This window comes from Triturus cristatus, chromosome 2_2, assembly GCF_964204655.1.
Source record: "Triturus cristatus chromosome 2_2, aTriCri1.1, whole genome shotgun sequence".
NCBI classification, from domain to species: domain Eukaryota; kingdom Metazoa; phylum Chordata; class Amphibia; order Caudata; family Salamandridae; genus Triturus; species Triturus cristatus.
Window position 1 is genome coordinate 1,223,893,910 of NC_140582.1, and position 24,694 is coordinate 1,223,918,603.

General features: G+C 47.4%; 1 protein-coding gene across 3 annotated transcripts in view; it reads left to right on the forward strand.

The window, feature by feature from the left end:
• Positions 1-24,694, forward strand: part of LOC146863448 (uncharacterized) — a 145,094-nt gene that overhangs the window by 21,894 nt on the left and 98,506 nt on the right. For 2 of the 3 annotated variants that reach the window (XM_085642883.1, XM_085642882.1), the window contains exon 2: positions 16,128-16,244. Coding sequence is in view for 1 of the 3 variants with exons in the window: in XM_085642882.1 (XP_085499008.1) it covers positions 16,166-16,244 (79 nt within the window). In the remaining 2 variants the exon portion in view is untranslated. Of the gene's footprint in view, positions 1-16,127; positions 16,245-22,484; positions 22,588-24,694 lie in introns of those variants that run through there. The other variant, XM_085642884.1, reaches the window with a different exon arrangement.

Here is a 24,694-nt window from a genome sequence, read left to right on the forward strand (position 1 = left end):
CTGACCCCCTTGAGGAACCGCCTTAAGTAGGGTGACCGCGTGTCTGCAACACCACTAGACCGCTCAAAATGGCGCCCAGAAAACGTCACAACCACTCCCAAGATGGCGGCCGATTCTCCACAGTATCAGAACCCCCAGAACCGGACCCGCTAAAGCAGCGGTGAGTCAACAATTAAGGTGCAGGTAAGAGGGAGAATGCCCAGTCTTAAAATCAGGGGAGAACAAGCTAAAAATTAACAGAAATACAAAACGGGTGAATTAAAAAAACGCAGCGCACCTTCAGCACAGCGCTAAAGCACGCGAGTCCTCAAACACTCTGAAGAGCTAGGGTACCTTATCCATGTTTCAAATTATGTTTCAAAGTACCTTAGATGCAAACAAAGCTGGGTGACTACACAACATGTATATTTGGTGGCCATACACAAGCTGCCGCAAGCTTAATTCTGGAAAAAAACGAAATTTGTCTTCTTTGGCACCAAGACAAATCAAATCACATTATTCGGCTTTTTGCAAAAAAACTTAAAAGTCAATTAAACACTATATGTACAAAGAGTTATATCGATAAAACACCTACAAAATCACATCAAATACCATTTCCAAGAATAAAAATATACTGTTATATTATATGTGTAAACAGATTGAATATTTTAAAAGAGGGATAAAATTGACAATGCTGCCAAGATCACATTGCAACCGGCCCTAATATGCCTTCAACTGTTAGTCGCAGCTGGATATAAGCCTAACAGCAGATGTAACAAGCATTTGCAATGCAATATGTCTCGCATTTATAAGAGTTTGAGCTATTGGCATTGTAAAATTACAATGCCTTTCATTTATGTTTTCGTTTTAAAACAAATAAAAGGCATTTGTCATTTGCAATGTCAGTAGCATAAATTTGCATAAAAGCAGTGTGTGGAGTGCAGCAGTGTGCCGCGTGCAGCAGTGTGCGACGGGCAGCAGTGTGAGGCGTGCAGCAGTGTGCCGCGTGCAGCAGTGTTTCGTGTAGCAGTGTGAGGCATGCAGCACTGTGACATGCAGCGGCGTGCAGCAGTGTGCGGCGTACAGCAGTGTGCTGCGTGCAGCAGTGTGCGGCGTGCAGCAGTGTTTCATGTATCAGTGTGAGGCATGCAGCACTGTGGCGTGCAGTGGCGTGCAGCAGTGTGCTGCGTGCAGCAGTGTCGTGCAGCATGCAGCAGTGAGTAATGCAGCAGTGACCAGCAGTGTGTGGCGCGCAGCAGTGTGCCGGTTGCATCAGTGTGTGCCGTGCAGCAGTGTGTGGCGTTCAGCAATGTTTCGTGTAGCAGTGTGTGGCATGCAGCAGTGTGTGGCGTGCAGCAGTATGTGGCGTGCAGCAGTGTGCGGCGTGCAGCAGTGTGCGGCGTGCAGCAGTGTGTGGCAGTGTGTGGCGTGCAGCAGTGTGAGGTGTGCAGCAGTGTGTGGCGTGCAGCGTCAAGCAGCAGTGTGAGGTGTGCAGCAGTGTGAGGCGTGCAGCAGTGTGAGGCGTGCAGCAGTGTGTGGCGTGCAGCAGTGTGAGGCGTGCAACAGAGACACGTGGAGGGTGAGGACAGACACGTGGAGGGTGGGGAGTGACACGTGGAGGGTGAGGAGAGACACGTGTAGGGTGAGGAGAGACACGCATTGGCATAGCCAATAGGTCTCGCTTTTGGGACCTTATAAGTATTTAGTTATGCAGCACAATATCCTTGCGGCAACAACATCAACTGTTGCATGGCCAAAACACTTATAACGTCCCAAAGGCGAGACCCGATTCCCTTGCAGGAGCGAGCTTTCAAACCATCCCTTTGTAATTAACAGATGGTTCCTGCTCGCTCCCGCAAGGGAAACAGGCGCAGGCCCCCTCCCCTCTCCCCTTCCCCTGCTGCCTCCTCCTCAAACTTGTTTTTTTTACTTTCAGCGCGAGGCGTCCGCGCTTGTTTTTATTTGGAATGCCTATAACTGCTCCCGTCCAGCATGAATAATTAAACACGCTTTTAGTCGCTCTGAGACACTTCCATGCAGCGCTGCAGAGTGAAGGAAGCATTTCAGCCCTCCCACTCGTCAACATTTGCTGCCAATCCACAAACTCCCTGGCACTATAGCCCTAAAATACTGCTGTAGATATACATTTCCCCTCAAGCTGTGTTCAGTGCATGCGTCCTTTTTGGCTTTCTCTAGCACTATGCCAGAAAACGTAGACAGTGAGTACACCTCCTCACTGCTCTCACCATCAGGTCACTCAATGTTCTTACGGGGACAGGACTCGGGCGTCAAGCCCACAATCAGGGACCCAACCTTCCTGTCCACCACTGCATTCCAGCCATAGCTGGCAGCACCATAAGGCTTCAAAGCCGACACAATTCCATCCCATGGCCCAGCAGGTTGCTGGGCCCTCTGGGTCATTGGTGTCGGCAACAATGGGCTCTTCAAAGCTGAAAAGAAAGAATGATTGGCGTTGAAACGGACTTCAAAGCCGAAATAGTCTTCGGTGTGCAGCAATAGATGCTATTTAAAATGTGATTTTTAAACCCCGGGATATGAGTTTTTAACAGGTGCTATAAATACTGACTATCCCTCCTGGCACTCGCAATCGAGGCCAAAGTATTCTGAAAATACCACGTTATAAGGCAGCTCACTCCGATTTCCACAGTATCTGCACTATCACGGGATTAATCTTCATGGCAGATCACTGACGAATGAAGACCAGAACAGCAGCTCGCGACAGCGCGAGGAATCCTCTGCCGCTAGATTAATGCTTATTTTTTTCAAGCAAGCACGGAGACAGCTCGTGTGATGAATTGCTTGCTGCTTGCAAATGTTCACCTCTCAGATAAACTCTTTGAGGGCTTGAGGTGATTTCCTTGCCACTCGAGCAATGTTTACTTTTCAAATACTTTGACAAGCAGAGAAACCGCTGTGTATCCCGAGAGGCAGCCCAGCCCTACCGATGCCTATATGCGGATCACCGTGCATGCCCTTGAAGTACTGTGGCCCCATGTGAGGCATCCTGCTGCATGCACCTGTGGCTGGGAGTTGGTGCCGGAGCCGCCCCTGTCCAGGCAAGGCCACCGATGCCACGGAGAGGAGTAGTGTAATGAACCGCACCACAGGCAAATGACCTGCATGTAGCGTCTGTTGTGTCCTGCGAGACATGTTCTAGTGTCTCGACAGGCACTGATGTAGTAGCCACTCCCCTATGGGAGTGGGCACACACACACCACGCCCATTCACCACCGGTGTCACGAGTGACGTGACCCGGCTAATAAAAGGGCCCGAGTGCACGTGCTCGTGGCCAGTTGAATAACGATAACCACGGTGTCGGTGCCAATCATTGGTCAGCATGTGGGTCTAGGGCCCACAACATAACAGCGTCCGAGGCTAGGGCAAGAAAGTACAGGCTGCGCCGGCAAGGCTTTCCCTTACCTCCTTCCAGCAAGACCCAGCCAGAATTAGATAGTTGACTACCAGCAACAGACAGTGAGAGACAGTAAGGCCGTTGCCTTCCGCTGTGCCTCCCTTCCTGTCTGCAACGCTCTAGCAGGCTGCCCACGCCTGTCTGCATCCTCCCTGCCCCATCCTCTCTCACCTGGTCATACAATAGGAGCAGGCTGACGAAACACCCCGCTGAGCGACCCTGCTGCCTGCGAAGCCACGCCTGTCTCTGCGGCACTCACGTGGGCGAGAAGACTCTTTCTATCAGAGGGCGGCCCAAGTGCCCGATGGTGAGACGAGCAGTGAGAACAACAGCACCCGCACTGATGCTATGCAACGCAGGTCGCAGCAGGAAGCTCGATGCTGCGGCCTCCTGAGGTAGCATGGCACCACCCAGCGGTGAGTCACTGGACCACACCTGGAGTGGCAGTGACTCCTGTCGGTCCGGGTAGTAATCTTTGAGGGGCCTGTAAGTGCCCCACAACCAAACCATGTATTGAGTGGCGGCGCTGAAGGCAGAGGAGGAAGCTCCATTGCGCCTGAAGACACTGCCCCCAGCTCCCCACTGCACAGAACTAGCGTGATTTGCAAGGCCCACAGCCTCAGGAAAGCCTAGGAACAGTGATGCAGGGCCACCCAGTGGCCACATATGGCACTGCACCAGTTTAAAGTACACATTTCTCATAGAAACTAGCCACAGCACTAAGAAGGCTGCTGTGGCCCCTGCGTTTGAAGTGGCAGCACCCGCACTGGGTAGACCCCGCCCCCATTTGCCCATCTGCGAAATACAGAGGACATGGGAAACTAGCCAAGTGACCACCACATGCCCCAAGTTGGCTGCCCATCAGTTGCTGAAAAAAGGGAAGTGAGCCAGCAGTGCCCGAGACCTCACCCATGGCAGCAAACATGAGAGGCCCCACTGCAGTGTCTCAGACTGCCAGTAGAGGCAGACTCAACTAAGAAAAGAAAAGAAGCCCTGCTGGACATCTAGCAAGCCATGAGGACATTGTGTGTAGCAAGCGCACCCCTCCTAGTTGCTATCTGACACCACTGCACTCGTGAAGATAGAGCTGCACATTCTCAAGCGGCTGCCTGCTGCCCCCGCAAGAAAAAAAAGCAAGCATACAGAGAGCCTGGATGCCTGCCAGGCACCCAGCATTCCCCCAGAGAAGAGAGAGGATGAAAGGCCTGGCGTGTGCCTGACTGTAGGAGGGAGAACCTCTACATCACCACTGCAGGAGTATAGCCCCGCAGTGGGACAATGACGGCGAAGAGCATCCTCCCCCACACTGCCTCAAGATGGAGTCACCAGTGGCCCAATACAGTGCAAGAGAGAGTTGCACACTCCAGGTGGCAAGCTGCGACCACCACCACACGGAGAAGAGAATGTGGCACGATGCCACATCATGAAGGAAGAAAAAGTGTGACAATCCTGTCAACCTGAAGAAATGGATGACCACAGGTGCACTGGAGAGATCAACCAGGGTAGAAGAACGAGGACTTGTACCACCACAAGACAAGAGTGCACCAGCAGACACAAGACAGCCACCAAGGCAGAGCAACGTCCCTGGAGACAGCTCAATGGGAGAACCAAACGTAAGCCTCAGTGAGCGCGAACTGTTTCTCTTCCTAGTGTGACCGTCAGCTCCTGAGTCTAAGTCGTATGGCATCCCTGCTCATGACCGCAGATGCCACAGTTGGAGAACAGCCTCAGCTAAGACACAGAGTTACATGGCTGGGAAGTCCCTCCAGTCATCCTCACTCTCGGTGAATCATCACCACCAATTGTTCAGGTCCAATGGCAACCACAACATCATTGCCATGTGCATCACCCAATCCATGAAAGGAGTAGATCATCACCAGGGTGGAGCCATGCACCTGCAAAGCACCCAGAGACCGAGGCACCCCTATCGAAGTGAGAGACAAAGTGTCCAGGGGCTCTCTGACAGTTCATCTGCCCCTGTGTATTGTTGGCAAGCACACTGACGGTTAAGTTACCTACGCTGGTGGATGCACAAACACTGTCGAATCCTGTCAGAAATACTGCAGCGGCCGCCAGGTGAGCCATATGCAGCACTGCACAGTCCCCGCAGTACTGTGGCAGCCCTGCTAAATGGCCTCAAGGAAATTCCTGCACCCAGGGATCATGGCACGAGAAATGGTCTGGAAGCAGCGCCACCAACAAGGTACCAGGAGGCACCGAGGCTTCGAAGGATAATGTCCTAAGCATCATCAATGCCATTTCAGTCCTGGAAGATTGGTCGTCAGAGTGTCCAGGTGCCCTAAAGAGAAGACTCGGTAGCGGGACTCCACAGACACTCCTGATGCACCATGTTTACGTTGACCTACACCATTACCGTAAGAGCTCACACGTCCATTCCACAGTGTGTAAGTGGACATTAATCTGATGGACAGGCTGCCAAGGTATCTCGACTTCATCAATGCATTGTCCGTGCCCAGTAGTAGCTGGTTAAATTATGGACATGTGCCAAGATGGCCGGGTGCTCCCCGTTGTACCTGTCCACAGTTGTCCTGCGGACTGCCTCTCAAGAGCGGCAGACTGAGGGGTGTACCATGTACATAGTTTATCTCCATAGATTGGACTTTGTTTTGCTTTTAATAAAGTTTGGGAGGAATGTGGTGTTGTGTTGGACACATTCCAGTGTCTCAGCAGGTACTTAGTTTGCCAGCCACTCCCTCAAGGGAGTGGACATACTAGCACCCCACACCCATCCACCATAGGCGTCGCGAGTGACGGAAGCCTGCAAATAATAGGGTCCGAGTGCACGTGCTTGTGGCCAGTTAACCAACTATATGCACGGTGTCCATGTGGGCTCAGTGCCCACAACACTACAACATAGGTCCTGACGAAGGCCACAATGAACTTAAGAACAACACTTTACATATAATGTGTGTTGAACTATTTTCTTTGGATATGCCTGGCCAAAGCTTGGTCAGTACGTTGAAGGGAGGGGAGAGGGCTTTGGAGTTTCCCAACAATCGCGCTGGCATATAATGTTATAATACATTATAGGACAAGCAGGGTACATGAGAGGGGCCTAAGGGGCAATGAAAGGGAGAGGAATGCAGATTGGAAGGAGTACTGAGTGAGAGAAAGCACAATATTTTGTCAAATAACCAACATTTGAGGACATTCGAAACGGGGAGAGAGTGTATTGTGCTCCATACCTGACTAAAAGCACCTGTACCCAACTATTTATCAGAACATACATTTATTTGAGGGAGGGGGTATAACACCCCAAGCACCAGCCCCCCCTCCCCCCCCCCTGAAACTTCACCCCTGTGGACATGTAAAACATGTTATATCATTGCTTGCTGCCCCTGTTGGCCTAAAGGCCTCTGCAGGCTTCTCTTGGAAGGTGTGTTCTTTCCATGGGTGGGCTATGTGGTCATTAGCCAAGGTTATGGTTCTATTCATATGGGCTCCCATTGCCTTGCAAATAGTATATTGCTTTTATGACCCTGAGGTATATATAGCTATTATTACCACTGGGCGGTGACGCGCTTGCCTACATGGGTAGCACGCTACACTGTGTGGGGTGTGTAGTAGGATGCATATTGTGCTTGTTTCGATCCTCTGTGAGAAGTGTGTGCGTGTTGTGAGTGAGGACCAACGAGATGCAGGTATTGTGTTATGGGACGCAGAGTTAGCACTGTGAGATATAAGCATGCAGTTTATGGGTTTCTGTAAGGTGGCAGCTTTACACAACTTAAAATGTCTCTATATGGTATTTATAATGGTCACTGTCCGCTAAACTGGTGACTGCACAGTGTTGTCTATTGTAAGAAATTATTGTGTTTATGATCTTGAGATGGAGAGATGGAGAGATAGTCCGGCAATCTGTGTTACAATCATCCTTTGCATGACTGTCCGTGTGAGATGCCGAGAAGCGGTCATCCGGTGACCTGAGTGGTGGACTAAGTTATGGAGATATGTTTGAGGAAGTGGCGGAGTGAGGCGTTCGCCGCCATGGCTTAACGCCTCACTCCGCCACTTCAGAAACGCAAGGCTGCACCATATTTACAAGGATATGGTGCAGCCTTGCGTTTTCCCCTACGTATGGCATGATAGTGCAAGGATGTCTTCGTGCAGGGTAAAGATTGTTTATGTCCAGGAAGGACCTCCTTCCTGTACATAAACAATCTTTGAATGCCATTTTGTGACTTCCATGTGTGCTGCTTGATGCAGCACACATGGAAGTCACAAAATGGCATTTGTTTTTTAAAGATTGTTTATGTACAGGAAGGGGGACTTTCCTGTACATAAACAATCCACTGCATTTTGCTTTTTCCATGTGTGCTGCACAAGGCAGCACACATGGAAAAAGCAAAAACGAGGAGAAATAATGCGTTTTTCCTCGTTTCGCCATGTTAAGACAAGGTTTTCCCTGGTATTAATTTTGGCGCTGCCTCCTATGTACGCCACCCTTGTACACAGGGAGCAGCATCAAAATCAATGGGTGTTGCAGTGGAATGCCCACCCCTTTCATGCTAAGCATATCGTGAAAGGGGCCTTATTTACAAGGCAGCGTTAAACCACATTGAAAATGAGGCAAAGCCCCTATCGCCACAAAAACGTCTTAAAAAGTGACACTGTGGTGGTGATAGAGACTTGTATATATGCCCCTTACAGTCCTCTGGCGTCCAGCAGTATGTGAAAGATCTCTTCAGTAATTCCATGCCTGCTCAGCTGGCGATTGGTGGTTTGCTGCTGTGGACTGGTAAAGCGCTGGGTGATGGATATGACCTTTCAGCAGTTTTGTCTTATGTTAGTGTAAGAGTATTATGCAGCCTTTTTGAGCTGCAGTCGGCTGCACACATGCTGAGTATTATGGTACTAGTATCAGTGGGGACCACGAGGGTTATGTATGAATTTACATTACTATATAATACCCAACCTGGGTATAAGTCAGCCCCTTTACAGCTTGCTTGGTCATAGAACATGAGGAAAGCTAACGCTTCAAAATAAATATTTATGAAATATTTACATGAATTAAATATTTTAATGTATTTTATAAGTATCAATTTGTAAATAAAATTTAAAAACAGCCTCTTGAGCATTTTTATGTTTAAATAATTTTTAGTAAATATTTAACACTTGTTCCATGGACCCAAGAAGTTTGGCGGGATAGGTAGGAGAGGGTCAGGTGCCAATCTTTGTGCCTGGCGTAGGGTGCAAAGTAGCACGCACAATATACGAGGGCAGCGTTTGCAGATTTCAGCGCCCATTAGACTGAGTGCGTGCAGCTCACAGTGTGCGACAAGGTGCAGCGTAGAAGAAGGCACCACAGTGGCAGCACGTGCTGCCTCGCGAGAGAGGCTAGTGATCCTCTGTCCTGGGAGGTATGGCTTACATCTCTGGATGGGAAAGTGTGGCTTTGTGCTTGTGACGGGTCTACCCCTAGGACATGAAGAGGCGTCCCAATAGTCCTATAGTGGTGATACACCATCTGTCACCAACTTACTTCCTGGCGGAAGTCTGGTGGAATTTATTTATTGTTGATTATTTACAGTGCTAGCTCAATATAAATCAGGTTGTTAACGTTGATGTGAGCAGAATACGATCTAGCTACTCACACAGGCGTAAAACAGGAGTAAAATAGAAAATGTGGAGGCACTGCAGGTACCTGAGCACAAAAAGCAATCCGCAATAATGCAATTCTATACAGCAAGAGGCACTGGAGCAATACAACATATATGTACAAGTAGGGGTGACTTTGGGCCAATCAGCGTTTGTACAGGTTCAAGACTACCCTACTCTTCAAAACCCCTCCTCAGTATTTTACCTCCAGCAACCGTATTCACTAGGCGGAGCACATACAATGGAGTCATCTGCTCCAGGTGCCATTATTCTGCTGTTCTTGCCACACCAACCAGTGTTGTATTCACTATTCTATCATAATCGCTGAGGGCAGATTTATAATCTGGCGTCCGGGCCTGTTTCTCCACCAGAACGTCATAGTAAATTATTCCAATGCCCTGACAGCAGTATTGTGCATCAAATTTAGAAATGACCGCCAAGCAGGACGTCATTTCCTAAAACATTGCCAGGAACTGCCGTCATGGCAATGCCATCTACATTAGGTGGCATAATTGGAGGTCTTCCTCCACAGGGCTGTCGAGGGGTTTACTCAGAGTGGAGACGGAGTAGCCTCTGCCATGATTAAACCTATGGTCTGCCTGAATCTAAATTTGGTGGGTGGACCATTATGTTGGCAACATGCCAGTGGCGTAGCCAGGGGGGTGTGGGTGGGGGGTGGTCTGCCCCTGGTGGCCCTTTTTTGGGGGCGGCAGCACTTCACGTGAGGTGAGCAATTTTCCATGCCCAGGGAGCAGATCCAGTGGCCGAGGAGGAGGCGGGTCTTTTGGTGTGTATGAGGGGCAGCAATCGTGACGACCAGTGCAGGTAAGAGTGTGGTGGTGAGGAGGGGGGGAGTCAACAGATGTAAATGACTTAAGAAAACCACTTACCTTGCGCTTGCCACTGATGCGGTGAGCACAAGGTGAGTGGTTTTCCTCTTTTTAGGTCTTCCCTAGCGATGTAGCATGAATGCGTTGCCATCGCTTTCCGAGGCATGCAGTATACACTATATTGTTGAAGCTTTGTGGAAGCTCCGCCCACTCTCCGGCCCATCTTCTTGATTGACTGCCTTCCGATTGGTTTTAAGCTTGTTAGTCTCTCCCCATAACAGCCATGTCAGTCATTTGTGTCCTTACACGGCTACTGGCCCCTACACAGCACAGACTACTTTCTTCCCACTACTTTCTTCCCATGCACCCCTCCTGCAGTCCAATGCCTTCTTGACGCCGCCCCCTCATGCCTCGTCGCCCACACATATTGCTATTTGCAATGCAATAGGTCTCGCGTAAATGCGCGTTATTGCATTGATAATGCTTGTTTATTTTGATGATTGGAGTGCGCGCCGTTGTCCCTCATTTATGTCTCTGGCCCCTCTTTTTGACTGCTATTACCGAGAGGTTCCCGGCCTGCGCTTGTCATGCAGGGCATGGACTCTGCTCCCACGTCGCTCGGAATGCCTGAGGAATCTCAGAGGGCATTGTCTACGGGTGACAGCTCTTTAAAGGAGGACACCCCACGAGAAGTACCGCTGAAGCCTGGAACCTGCCAGTGCTTTGCGTGTGTTTGCAATCGTACCCAGCCCCGTGAATGCCTACCCAACCGGCTTGAGTGAGGAGCGTGGCACTATGTGAAACACGTTATTCTTGTCTGTTTCAGCATCTGATAAATTTCACATTTTCATGCTCTTTTGTTGTCCCATGAAAGGTACGGTAGCCAGCAGCAGTCATCCCAAATGTAATGCTGGGCTCAGCGGGGAGTAGACTCTGGGGCTGCGCGACAAGGGCAGCATGCGCGTGAACGCGCCCCTGCTAAAGACGCTCTCCTAGGCGCACGCCGTCACGGAGGGCAGGCGAGCGAGGCCTGCTCGGCAGGGGCTCTCCAGAAATAAATGTGCTGCCGCCGATGCTTTATCAGCGAAGGGAAAAAAACGCCTCGCGGCAGACATGAGGGTACTAAGCACGTTTCCATATGTCAGTGTGTTCCCCAGCTAAGCATGGCTACACCCGACTACCGAGAAAAACCAATAATGACGGATGTTGGAATTAATCGTAGCCACCGGGAACTTCTCTGTATAACATTACTTTCTGTTGTTTTTTTGTTCACCGTACCTCTACAGACCTTGACAGACCCAATGCACATCAGTTTTCACACTATTCTAGAAGGGAAAACTCTCTGATACCCTCTTTGGGTAAAGTTTGCACTATATAAATCCTTATATATAAAAGACCAGCCCCAACCCCAGGCACGTTGTTCATCTTATGGAAAAAGTAGTAACACAAGACATTTCCCTCAAGCTAACAAGACATAACTAACACCCCTCCTATTGGGAGGTACTCACCTGTTCACTATCCAATGAACGGAGAGAACATCCTCAAACCTGTGTCATCCTGACATCTGTCCACCTACAGGATCTGAGTGACGTTTTGTTTCCAGTGCAGTAACAGTGGTGTGTGTGCCCTGTAGGTCTCAGATCCCAATACCCACAGCTTCACTCCGACTTTTATCTTTTTGAGGTTTGTGCAATGTTTGCAAAAGCTATTAACTTGGTCCTTATTGCTCCTATTATGAGCACCTTCTAGAATGGCTTCGAAACCTACTAATTATTATAAGTCACTACAACAAATGTCTGCGCCCTCTCATCAATTATTTATTAACTATTAGTCATTTGCACTCACTGTAATCAGGAGTTAGGTTGTGCGTACGTGAGGCCCAGTTATCCTGCCTCTAAAGTTTTGGGAAACCTGTATGTTTCTGCCTCTTCTCCATCCTTCCAACCCCTCGACACCTTTTCTCTTGGGAGGGTGAGTGTGTCTCAACACCAGTGTGCTGTGAATGAGAGCTAGGTAAGTCTCAGACCAGGGTACATCAGGTTGCACAAGAGCACGCGGGCCATCTGCAGCTGCCACACCCGGGTGTCTGTATTGAAATTGGCAGCAAACCCAACAGGAGGCACTGCGCTGAGGGTGGCTCTCAGTCAGACTGGCACCTGGCCGGCTCCACGGGAGTGCGTGGGAGGTCACTGGTCGTTGTCAAAATAATTTATTGGGCAAGATGATGTTGACAGGTCGAAGAGGAATGATATACAGCATGGCAGAAGTGATGCACAGCATAAACTGGGTGCAGTGTTTGATTAGGTTGAGCATTCGAGACCTCTTGTATATACTCTAGTATATACTTATATGTGTATGTAATTTGTGGGCTCTGGGGATCAGCCCTAGGACTTGTCTGCTTCCGCTTAGGGACTTTTTTCTGTTCAACTGCCTCTATTTAACTGTCTTGATTGAAAACGACCAGCAGAGGTCGGTAAAATACCAGAATCACTTTAGCATTCTCTAGATTCCAGTCCATAGATATTGTCTTCCATGAGCACCCATAGACAATAGTATTATTTTAAATCTTGTATTTTCAGTGATATCACCACCAAAGGCCCTGATTTTATATTAAAAACAGAGCTTGGACTATACCATTTCCCGCTGAAAGGCAATATTTCTCTCTGTGTTCCCATACCTGGCATGTCATGCAGTTTGGTGCTTACGTTCCCTCCATGTTAAAGGACAGTAGATGCTTCAGCACCCAGGCCAATGTGCTGCATAGCTAAATACATATAAGGTACCAAAATATTATTTCCCCTCGTCTTAGACTGTCAACTACCCCCACCCCCACCTGCTCTCTGTCGTGCACCGCTTGTCACTGGGCGGCAAACTCAGGGACCGCCCCGGCCTGCAACAGCTCCAGCAACGCCACTGCAGTAAGCATACTCTGTCACGACGGAGTATTCTTAACGTCAACATATACATTGAAATGGAAAAATACAAGTGCAGGTACCTGCTTGTTTATGAGCAGTGCCGGTATTACGTCACTCTAGAGAAGTGTACATAATTTCCCTCTAAAAATAAAAAAGTGCCAGTACTCAGTACCGAATTGGGCCCTAATTAACTAGAGAGGAAGTTCCTGTCCCCCCAAAACTGCAAGTAGCAATAACAGAATAAAAGCTCAATGTCTTCTTACACAAGTAGGTTACGGGGTTAGAAGAGATTCGTGGGGGAAATCGCTCCAAGGGAAGGCAACAATCCTCCATAGCCTGTCAGCCTAGACATGAGTTGTATACATCTTTTTTATAATTGTAAAAGTAGGATAAGCTGCTGGTACTATAGAAAACGGAAGCACACTCCCCCCACTGGTACCATACTCATAGGCAATAAGTCCATTAGATAGAATGTACCCACAGACCAAGAGTTATTTTAAAAGAATATTTTCTTTCATTTAGTTATCAAAAATACATTTATACATTTTTATATAAATACTGTAGTGATGTCACTACTAGTGTTCATTTTTTTATAAAACATTTTTGTTCACACTTAGTACAATATAGAACATAAAAGGAAAAACAATCCATAAGTCTGACAAGGAAAACATATATGTAAAAGATCATCACAGTCAATACATACAGAAGGCACAAAATTACCAAAAAGGGGAAAAATACTAAACAGAACAATGCATTACATAATACAATGAAACATACATGAAAAACAATGAACACACAAAGAAGCGCCGACGCGCGTTTCGGAGATCCCAAGAAATCCAATGAGCTCCTTCCTCAGGGCGCAGTTAATGTTACAGTATGAATGAAACAACCAAATGGTTTACTTGAGACCGTATTTTAATTTAAATGTCGGGCATCACTCAAGTTAGCGCTGTTGGTTTGAAAAAAAGATCCAAACTAAACATTTAGATCCATGGCGTGATAAGATACGTGCTAAGAATAAACACGATGGGCCCCATAGTGTTTACTATGGGGCCCGTCGTGTTCGCGTGAAGCTGTTGGTTCCTATTTGATCTATACTACGTCCTGGGAGCGCTGTACTAAGACTGTTGACACTTCTTGTATATGTATCAGCTGTTAGCATGTGCCTCATTAGTGTTAGCCCTAGAAGATTCTCCAAATAGACTGGTTTCATTTTATTCTTAGCACATATCTTATCAGGTCCCTCTTGTAAAATACGCTACATCTACTATAACCGGTACACCCTTTTTTGTGTGCCATTCCTGCTTTGTGGCTCATATACTCCGGCTGACTCCCTACTCCTGATTTTAGACTTTGTCTCTCTTGTCTGAGTCCCCAGTAGTACTTTAAGTATCCCTTGGATTGGTTTGAGGCTACGCTTACGCCATGGATCTAAATATTTCGTTTGGATCTTTTTTTTAAACCAACAGCGCTAACTTGAGTGATGCCCGACATTTAAATTAAAATACGGTCTCAAGTAAACCATTTGGTTGTTTCATTCATACTGTAACATTAACTGCCCCCTGAGGAAGGAGCTCATTGGATTTCTTGGGATCTCCGAAACGCGCGTCGGCGCTTCTTTGTCTGTTCATTGTCTTTCATATATGTTTCATTGTATTATGTAATGCATTGTTCTGTTTAGTATTTTTCCCCTTTTTGGTAATTTTGTGCCTTCTGTATGTATTGACTGTGATGAGCTTTTACATATATGTTTTCCTTGTCGGACTTATGGATTGTTTTTCCTTTTATGTTCTATATTGTACTAAGTGTGAACAAAAATGTTTTATAAAAACAATGAACACTAGGAGTGACATCACTACAGTATTTATATAAAAATGTATAAATGTATTTTTGATAACTAAATGAAAGAAAATATTCTATTAAAATAACTCTTGGCCTGTGGGTACATTCTATCTAATGGACTTATTGCCTATGAGTATGGTACCAGTGGGGGGAGTGTGCTTCCGTTTTCTATATTGATTATTCCCTGACTTCTTCCCCCCTCTATTGACTGTATCAGGGTCCCTCTTCGTTTTTCTTGTGTAAGCTGCTGGCACTGCCTTGACTGCTCCAGCTAGGACAATACACAGGCGTTAGCAGTTGTAGAAATGCCTGTTCTAAATCTAGGCAGGGTAAATAACATTTTCAACTGGAAGATGGACCTCTTAAAGTGCTCCTTGTGAAAATAAAACTGGGAAAAGTGTGTAGCGGAGATTCCACTTCACGGTGGAGAACAGGTGGAGCTAAGGATGTGCAAAGGAGGTTGAAGGGGCGTGACCACACCCTTCGAGCATACCTACATATGGAATAGATCAAGCCCCTCCTCCGGAATTGCGTAGAAACCCCCCCGTAAATTATTTGCTGGAAGTCAAGAATGTCCAATTCAAGCGTGCGCTCGGTGTTGCAGCCTCACTGCCTCTTGCTGCACGTTATCGTTCAATGCCCAGGAGTTGAGCATGTGGGGATGGAAAGTCCCCTGCTTGACACAGCAGGAGTGTACACCAGCCTGTGAGTCCTTCTACCCTAAAGGGTATCTGCATCCTGACATTTAAGGGCCAGCACACTTGGGCCCAGGGCCTGGCTCTAAGGTCTGGAATGCACCCCACGTACACTTCCTAGCTGACATGGGATTACTGTCCATGTCCCGGGACATCTACATGAAGTGCTGGTGGCAGTGAACCATTCCTTATGATTGACAGTGCTAACAGAGCTTTTTTGTTAGAGTATGAGTGTGACGCTTACTGGCCCTGCTCTAGTAAGGGCCCAGGCCATTCACTCTCATCCCTGTGTGCATGCTGTGTGCGTGGTGTATCTGTGGTACCTTCTAGCAGGACTCTATGGTGTGGTGAGTGAATGACTGCAGAGATCAGTGGGATCCATTGTGGATACTCCTGGTAAAACTGAAGCAATTGATGGAGGTTGTGGTACCACCTCCACGGACAGTCGTTGTGAATTGCTGGCTTCCAGCCCGCGGTGCATAGCAGGTCAAGCCCCAGGACATCAGTAGTAAAAGGCCCCATCACCACATTGAGGCCCTGTGACCTCTGCTTATCCTGCTGCTCCCGAATGGGTTCTGGCAGAGGGAGTATCTGTAATCTAACACAGACCATGTCTAACATATGAGAAATAATGTTCTAGGATTTTGGAAGGGATGAAAGAGCCTCCTAGGAGGTTTCAGAAACTGCACATTGAGGAGTTGAATCAAGCGAGCCATGGACCACACTGTTACATAACTCATTCCTCTGCAGTGCAGACCAGTGAACAGCAAATATCACCAGACAATGAACTGAAATGTGTCCTGTTATTCTGCAGATTAACCCCAGCTGTGCGCTTCAGCATCCCACATAAAGATGGGTAAAAGAAAAGGAAAAGCCAATAGGCAGTCAAGCGGATCCAGAGGTCATGGATGTGGACATGCTCCTCCTGCAGGTAAGAGGGGGAGATCTTTTCAGTTTTCACCTGTGCTGGATGTGTATTTGTTTGTCAGTCAGGTAGTCTCTGCATCAGTACACTATGTATGGTTGGCATCGCTAACGAAACTGAGAGTTAGTAATAAAACAAGTCCTTATGACTCACGACAAAGTCTACCTGAAGCCCACGTTGCCCAACATATCTACCATTGTCATGGTACCTGCCAAGGTCTGAGCAACTCGTTGGGTGGGGTGGGGTGGGGTGGCGGGGTGGGAATGGGGGGTGAGGGGCAAGCCATCCTTGCAACAAATATTGCAGTTGTACATGGAATCATGTCACTAATTAAATACAAATTGCTTATTGTGCAGGAGAAAAGTAAATATTATATTGGACGGAGAGAAACCGCGCAAGATTCTAACAAACATCTATATCCGGTAGTAGCCAAACTATCAGGACTTACATCGAATCCCATCCCAGCCCCGTCACAGCCCTTATATGACTTACTTGCCAGCTATTTCTTTGAAAAGGTCAATGATATCTATATCAACTTCTCCTCTCAACCCAAGACTGATGGTCAGCCCCCGAACCATGGCATTACTGAACCCCCTCCTTCCTTCTTACAATTCAATAGTATATCAGACCAGATCTTAAATTTAATTTCCATCACTAAATCAGGATCTGCTACGGACCCCTGCCCACCAGTCATTCTAAAATCCATCGCCGAGCTCATTACACCTAGCCTCTCTAACATTTGCAATGCGATGTTTACGACAGGCATATACCCACGGGTTTGGAAAAAACATTTAAACCTCTGCTAAAAAAACATAATCTTGATCCTAATGACACTAAGAATTATAGACCTATAGCTAGCTTGCCATTCCCAGCAAAGATCTTAGAAAAGGTGATGGATATTCAATTATCTAAATATATCGAAGATCACTATCGTCTGGATGACACACAATTCGGTTTCCGTAAGGGCCACGGAACTGAGACAGCGCTTAATAAAGCATCAGAGGATATCAGGATGATACTCGATCAGGGGGGGCCGCTGTTCTTATACTGTTGGATCTTTCAGCGGCATTTGACACGGTCGATCATGCTATCCTGATCGACCGTGTCACAAAAATAGGTATCTGACATGCAGCTAGAGCCCTGCTGACCTCTTTCCTAACAAATCGCACGCAATCAGTGAGTCTCGGCACCTTCAACTCTCCTCAACTGGCCCTCCTGTGTGGTGTACCGCAAGGATCATCATTGAGTCCGACACTATTTAACATCTATGTGTCGGACTTGGCCAAAGTCATCAAGGCACAAGGGATGGGCCTCACATCTTACGCCGATGACACTCAGCTGGTGCTGGCAGTACATAATGATGGCGATGGAGCAGCAGCCAATTTCCAGAAAGGCATGTTGGCCATCAGCAGTTGGATGGCCAACAACTGCCTAAATCTTAACTCTGAGAAAACAGAGGTTATGATATTTGGTAATCTACTGCCAAATTGGTCTTCCGCCTGGTGGCCGTCCTCATTGGGCCCTCTTCCACTTCCAGTAACCAGGGTGTGAAATCTGGGCGTTATATTTGACAACAGGCTGTGCTTTGTTCCTCATTCTAATTCTGTGGTCTCATCATCATTCCATAAACTGCGAATGATAAAAAAAAGCTCCTTCCTTTTCTACCTCTCAGTGCTGGAAAGACACTGGTAAGTACTTTAGTTATGTCTACTATTGATTACTGCAGTGCTCTCCTCATTAATGCTCAGTCCTCTATAAACTCCAATTGGTCAAAAATTCTGCAGCCAGAATTCTACCGGGAACTCCTAAATATAAATCCATCTCACACACACTTCAACAGTATCACTGGCTTCCAATAAAAAATCGTATTAAGTTTAAAGCCCTTTGTATTGCATATAAAGCTTCACGTAACTCTGGACCATTGTTCCTGAATGAGGCCCTAGACGCCTACATCCCTAATCGGGCCTTACGCTCTTCCACAGCAAACCTGCTAAGGGTCCCCCGCACCAAGACAGCATCGTGGGGTGACAAGCTTTTCAGCGAAGCTTTGGAATTCTCTCCCAATTCATATCAAAGCCAGCCAGTCTTTACTTGCTTTCCGAAAATTGACCAAAACATGGCTTTTTAACCAATAGTCTATCTGTCGTTTGGTTCATGCTCGCTGTCCCTAGCGCCGAGACACCCACAGGTATTTGCGCGCTCTACAAATTGCATAAATAAATTAATAAATATACTCCTGCAAGATATATATACAAATCCTCTTCACACGTTCAAAAGTAAATACATAAATTTACATAAAATACCACAATGATGTTTGTCTTTATATTTTCAGATGTCTTTAATTCAAGATCTTTAAGCCTTCTTAGCCAACACGTGTTTCATCGCTGTTACAGGGGATTACCCCACAACTTCTTCAGGGCTAAGGGAATATATAAACAGGTACTTGTTCGTGTATGCAATGATAGTAATAACACTTTATTTTTCAAATTATTGACAAAGTGACTTCGATGAGTTGTGTGAATTTAAAAAAAAAGTGAATAGAACTGTGAGGCAATCCATGTGAAACTGGTGTTGTACATGCTTCTCGTACAATTTATCAATGGGGGAAAGAAAGAACAAGCAAAGCCCCCAATCGTTTATGTTATCGCTATAAAACATACTGGTACAGTTGGTGTTTGAGACTCCCTTAAAGGAGTAATCCTGTGGTTGGCAAGGTGCGGGCATGCAATCAACCTATTTAGTTTTATAATCTATTTTGTTATATTTGTGGCGAAGTAGTGCTCCCTCATGCTGTCACTAAATAGTAAATACATGCCGACTATATTGTGTTTTCAAACATGTCTAAAAGAACGTATTTTGTTATAATACGACTCCTGAGGGCAGTTTCAAGTAGTCTCTAAGTAACAGAAAAGGGCACATCAGCTAAAGAGTGGCAGTAGGTACATTCTAATAAGGAATACTAGGTACCATGAAGGATCCCCCTACCTTAGTTCCCGTGATAATTCTAACCCGGACGGGGTTCCTATAAATTTTGCTCCTGGAGAGGTAGACTAATTAGTCTCGTGTCCGGAAAGCTAAATATGCTTCCAAATGTACGGGAGTTTCTTTTAGAAGAGCTGCCCCATCCTAAGGTAAAATTAACATTGTATTAACATTTTCATCCCTCACTCCTCTGTCCCGTATTATGACTCTGGTAAGACCGTTTTATCATTCCTTACCGGCAGTATCCGGTAACCCTGGGCGTAGGTTGCTTAGTAGCGCAACGCTACGCGAAGTGCACTTCGCACTACGCAAGCTACGCGAGCTGCGTAGTGCGGTAGGGAAAATGCTGTTTGCATTGATTGCACAGTGCCGGATGCTTGTCCGCACTGTGCAATCATTACAAACAGCATCTTGCACAGTGCAAGCGGTCGTTTTCTGCCGCTCGAGTAGATTTGTGCTTGAGCGGCAGTTCTCAACGCGGACTGGTAGTTTCTCATCGCGAGCGGTCGCGAGCATACACGACCACTCTCAATGAGAAACCTGACCTCCCCACTTTGAAAATCTTGCAGGGAGGTTTATTTTCCATGCTCGTGATAGGCAACTTGATGTTGCTAATCGTGAACGGGGAAAAAGTCTTGCCGGGATGTCATTTTGCTTGCTCGCGGTCGCCAACTTGACGTTGAGGACCATGAGCAAGCAAAAAATGCCCGCTACGCTATACGTTTTTGCACTGTGCTACATGCAATTCGCGTAGCGCGTAGTTGCGCAAACTACACGAGCGTAGCATAATAGTACGCCCAGGGTTAGTATTAGGTAGAACCCTTCGGATCTCCAGGTTGTGGCATGTTCGTGGCGCACATCAGCAGTCTGCAGCCAGCCACCCCGGCGTTGTCTTAAATAACGAAGCATGAGGGTGGTCTAAGCCGGTACTAAACCCATTTTGGGCGCCATCTTGGAGTGGTGTTTCGGAACCCCCGGGACACTGGAATCCCTTAACCCATTTTGGGCGCCTTCTTGGAGTGGTGTATCGGGAACCCCGGGGCACTGGAATCAATATTATTGTGACCTAGCGGAATGTCGGTGGAAACTAGCTGGCGGAAATGCTATCTGCTAATAATCTATATCTGCAGGGGCACATGACAGCATTGCAGTGCACTATCATACAAGTGTGACATTTGTGGCAACGTGCATGCTGTGTGTAGGTAAGTGGGTTTCTGTTGCAGTAACTACCCCACATTTTGACTACGAATGCACTTTGACTTGATGTGCCCTGGGTCCCTGCCAATCAGGTTCCCAGGGCCTGTGCTCTTTCCCCAAACCTAACCCAATTGGCATCTCTGGCCACAGGTCAGCCCCTGGTAAGTGGTACCACAGGTACCCAGGACACTGTGACCAGGGAAGACCTCTAAGGGCTTCAGCACTTATTGTGCCACCCTTAGAGCCCTTTACCCAAATCACACACTGCCTTTGCATGCTGCGTGTTTTGGTGCAGAACAAAGTGAAGGGTGGACATGGCACACATCCCTGTGTGCCATGCCTACAACCCACTGCTCTAGCATAGATCAGTCAGTCCTCTAGCTGGGTGCCCTATACCAGTGGTGAGGGTACAGGTGCATGAGCCCTGTACCCCTACAGTGTCTAAGTCCATTCTTAGACAGTGTAAGTGCAGTGGTGCCATTAAGATTATATGGTGCTGGGAGCTTGTCATTACAAACTCCACAGCACCACAATGGCTACACTGAAAACTGAGAAGTTTGGTATCAAACTTCTCAGCACATTAAACCCACACTGATGCCAGTGTGGGATTTGGTAAAAATGCACACAGAGGGCATCTTAGAGATGCCCCCTGAAAAACGACTAGCCTCTGGTAGGTTCCCTGACTGGTACACACCAGCCTGCCACCTCGAGACATGTTTCTGGACCCCTAGGGTGGGGCCTTCGCTTTGGCCTTTCTTGGGCGAAGGCTTTGGCCTTTCCTGGGCGGAGGTGTTCACACCTCCCCCTGGCTAGGAAGCGCCATTAGTGGCAGGGGAGCTTCAAAGGCCTGGCAGCCTTTGTAATTCGACCCCCAGCCCCTCCTGCTAGCAGGAGCAAGCCCCCTTCCTGTCTCCCCCTCCTTTTCGGCGGGAAGACGGGCGGGAAAAACTAGCCAGCCCAGAAGGTGTGCCGACCTGTGCCAACTCCACCCCTCAGGCGGGGGAGGCGAGGTGTAGCCGTCTCTTCAGTGCTCGCCATCTTGCAGATGGCAGGCACTCCCCAATCAGGATTATGGATTTTGCTCAATTCCCCCATGTGGGGTGAGCACACCAAGGGTGTAATCACCCTAAGGTCAGTAGCCCATTGGCTACTGACCTCGAGACCCCTAAAATGCCCCCTAAATACAGTATTTAGGGGGCATCCCTGAACCAAGAAAGCAAAATCCCACAATCTAAGAAGAAAAAGGAAGAAAAAATATGCCCAGCAGCGGAGACTGCAGAGAAAAAATGACTTGGCCCCAGCCCTACAGGCCCGTCTGCAGTTTCCGGAGATCCTGCGCCAAAAATCGTCTTGTCCTGCAGCCAGCGACCTCCAGAACCCCGGGGAGGACAGACTGCCTTCAACAAAGACCGGATCTCCTGTGAACAGCAGCTCTGTTCAAAAGAAACACCAAACAAAGACTCCGAGCCTGCTGAGGAGAAAGAAACCCAATGCCTGTAACCACGAGTTCTGCAGCCAGAATTCTACCGGGAACTCCTAAATATAAATCCATCTCACACACACTTCAACAGTATCACTGGCTTCCAATAAAAAATCGTATTAAGTTTAAAGCCCTTTGTATTGCATATAAAGCTTCACGTAACTCTGGACCATTGTTCCTGAATGAGGCCCTAGACGCCTACATCCCTAATCGGGCCTTACGCTCTTCCACAGCAAACCTGCTAAGGGTCCCCCGCACCAAGACAGCATCGTGGGGTGACAAGCTTTTCAGCGAAGCTTTGGAATTCTCTCCCAATTCATATCAAAGCCAGCCAGTCTTTACTTGCTTTCCGAAAATTGACAAAAACATGGCTTTTTAACCAATAGTCTATCTGTCGTTTGGTTCATGCTCGCTGTCCCTAGCGCCGAGACACCCACAGGTATTTGCGCGCTCTACAAATTGCATAAATAAATTAATAAATATACTCCTGCAAGATATATATACAAATCCTCTTCACACGTTCAAAAGTAAATACATAAATTTACATAAAATACCACAATGATGTTTGTCTTTATATTTTCAGATGTCTTTAATTCAAGATCTTTAAGCCTTCTTAGCCAACACGTGTTTCATCGCTGTTACAGGGGATTACCCCACAACTTCTTCAGGGCTAAGGGAATATATAAACAGGTACTTGTTCGTGTATGCAATGATAGTAATAACACTTTATTTTTCAAATTATTGACAAAGTGACTTCGATGAGTTGTGTGAATTTAAAAAAAAAGTGAATAGAACTGTGAGGCAATCCATGTGAAACTGGTGTTGTACATGCTTCTCGTACAATTTATCAATGGGGGAAAGAAAGAACAAGCAAAGCCCCCAATCGTTTATGTTATCGCTATAAAACATACTGGTACAGTTGGTGTTTGAGACTCCCTTAAAGGAGTAATCCTGTGGTTGGCAAGGTGCGGGCATGCAATCAACCTATTTAGTTTTATAATCTATTTTGTTATATTTGTGGCGAAGTAGTGCTCCCTCATGCTGTCACTAAATAGTATATACATGCCGACTATATTGTGTTTTCAAACATGTCTAAAAGAACGTATTTTGTTATAATACGACTCCTGAGGGCAGTTTCAAGTAGTCTCTAAGTAACAGAAAAGGGCACATCAGCTAAAGAGTGGCAGTAGGTACATTCTAATAAGGAATACTAGGTACCATGAAGGATCCCCCTACCTTAGTTCCCGTGATAATTCTAACCCGGACGGGGTTCCTATAAATTTTGCTCCTGGAGAGGTAGACTAATTAGTCTTGTGTCCGGAAAGCTAAATATGCTTCCAAATGTACGGGAGTTTCTTTTAGAAGAGCTGCCCCATCCTAAGGTAAAATTAACATTGTATTAACATTTTCATCCCTCACTCCTCTGTCCCGTATTATGACTCTGGTAAGACCGTTTTATCATTCCTTACCGGCAGTATCCGGTAACCCTGGGCGTAGGTTGCTTAGTAGCGCAACGCTACGCGAAGTGCACTTCGCACTACGCAAGCTACGCGAGCTGCGTAGTGCGGTAGGGAAAATGCTGTTTGCATTGATTGCACAGTGCCGGATGCTTGTCCGCACTGTGCAATCATTACAAACAGCATCTTGCACAGTGCAAGCGGTCGTTTTCTGCCGCTCGAGTAGATTTGTGCTTGAGCGGCAGTTCTCAACGCGGACTGGTAGTTTCTCATCGCGAGCGGTCGCGAGCATACACGACCACTCTCAATGAGAAACCTGACCTCCCCACTTTGAAAATCTTGCAGGGAGGTTTATTTTCCATGCTCGTGATAGGCAACTTGATGTTGCTAATCGTGAACGGGGAAAAAGTCTTGCCGGGATGTCATTTTGCTTGCTCGCGGTCGCCAACTTGACGTTGAGGACCATGAGCAAGCAAAAAATGCCCGCTACGCTATACGTTTTTGCACTGTGCTACATGCAATTCGCGTAGCGCGTAGTTGCGCAAACTACACGAGCGTAGCGTAATAGTACGCCCAGGGTTAGTATTAGGTAGAACCCTTCGGATCTCCAGGTTGTGGCATGTTCGTGGCGCACATCAGCAGTCTGCAGCCAGCCACCCCGGCGTTGTCTTAAATAACGAAGCATGAGGGTGGTCTAAGCCGGTACTAAACCCATTTTGGGCGCCATCTTGGAGTGGTGTTTCGGAACCCCCGGGACACTGGAATCCCTTAACCCATTTTGGGCGCCTTCTTGGAGTGGTGTATCGGGAACCCCGGGGCACTGGAATCAATATTATTGTGACCTAGCGGAATGTCGGTGGAAACTAGCTGGCGGAAATGCTATCTGCTAATAATCTATATCTGCAGGGGCACATGACAGCATTGCAGTGCACTATCATACAAGTGTGACATTTGTGGCAACGTGCATGCTGTGTGTAGGTAAGTGGGTTTCTGTTGCAGTAACTACCCCACATTTTGACTACGAATGCACTTTGACTTGATGTGCCCTGGGTCCCTGCCAATCAGGTTCCCAGGGCCTGTGCTCTTTCCCCAAACCTAACCCAATTGGCATCTCTGGCCACAGGTCAGCCCCTGGTAAGTGGTACCACAGGTACCCAGGACACTGTGACCAGGGAAGACCTCTAAGGGCTTCAGCACTTATGTGCCACCCTTAGAGCCCTTTACCCAAATCACACACTGCCTTTGCATGCTGCGTGTTTTGGTGCAGAACAAAGTGAAGGGTGGACATGGCACACATCCCTGTGTGCCATGCCTACAACCCACTGCTCTAGCATAGATCA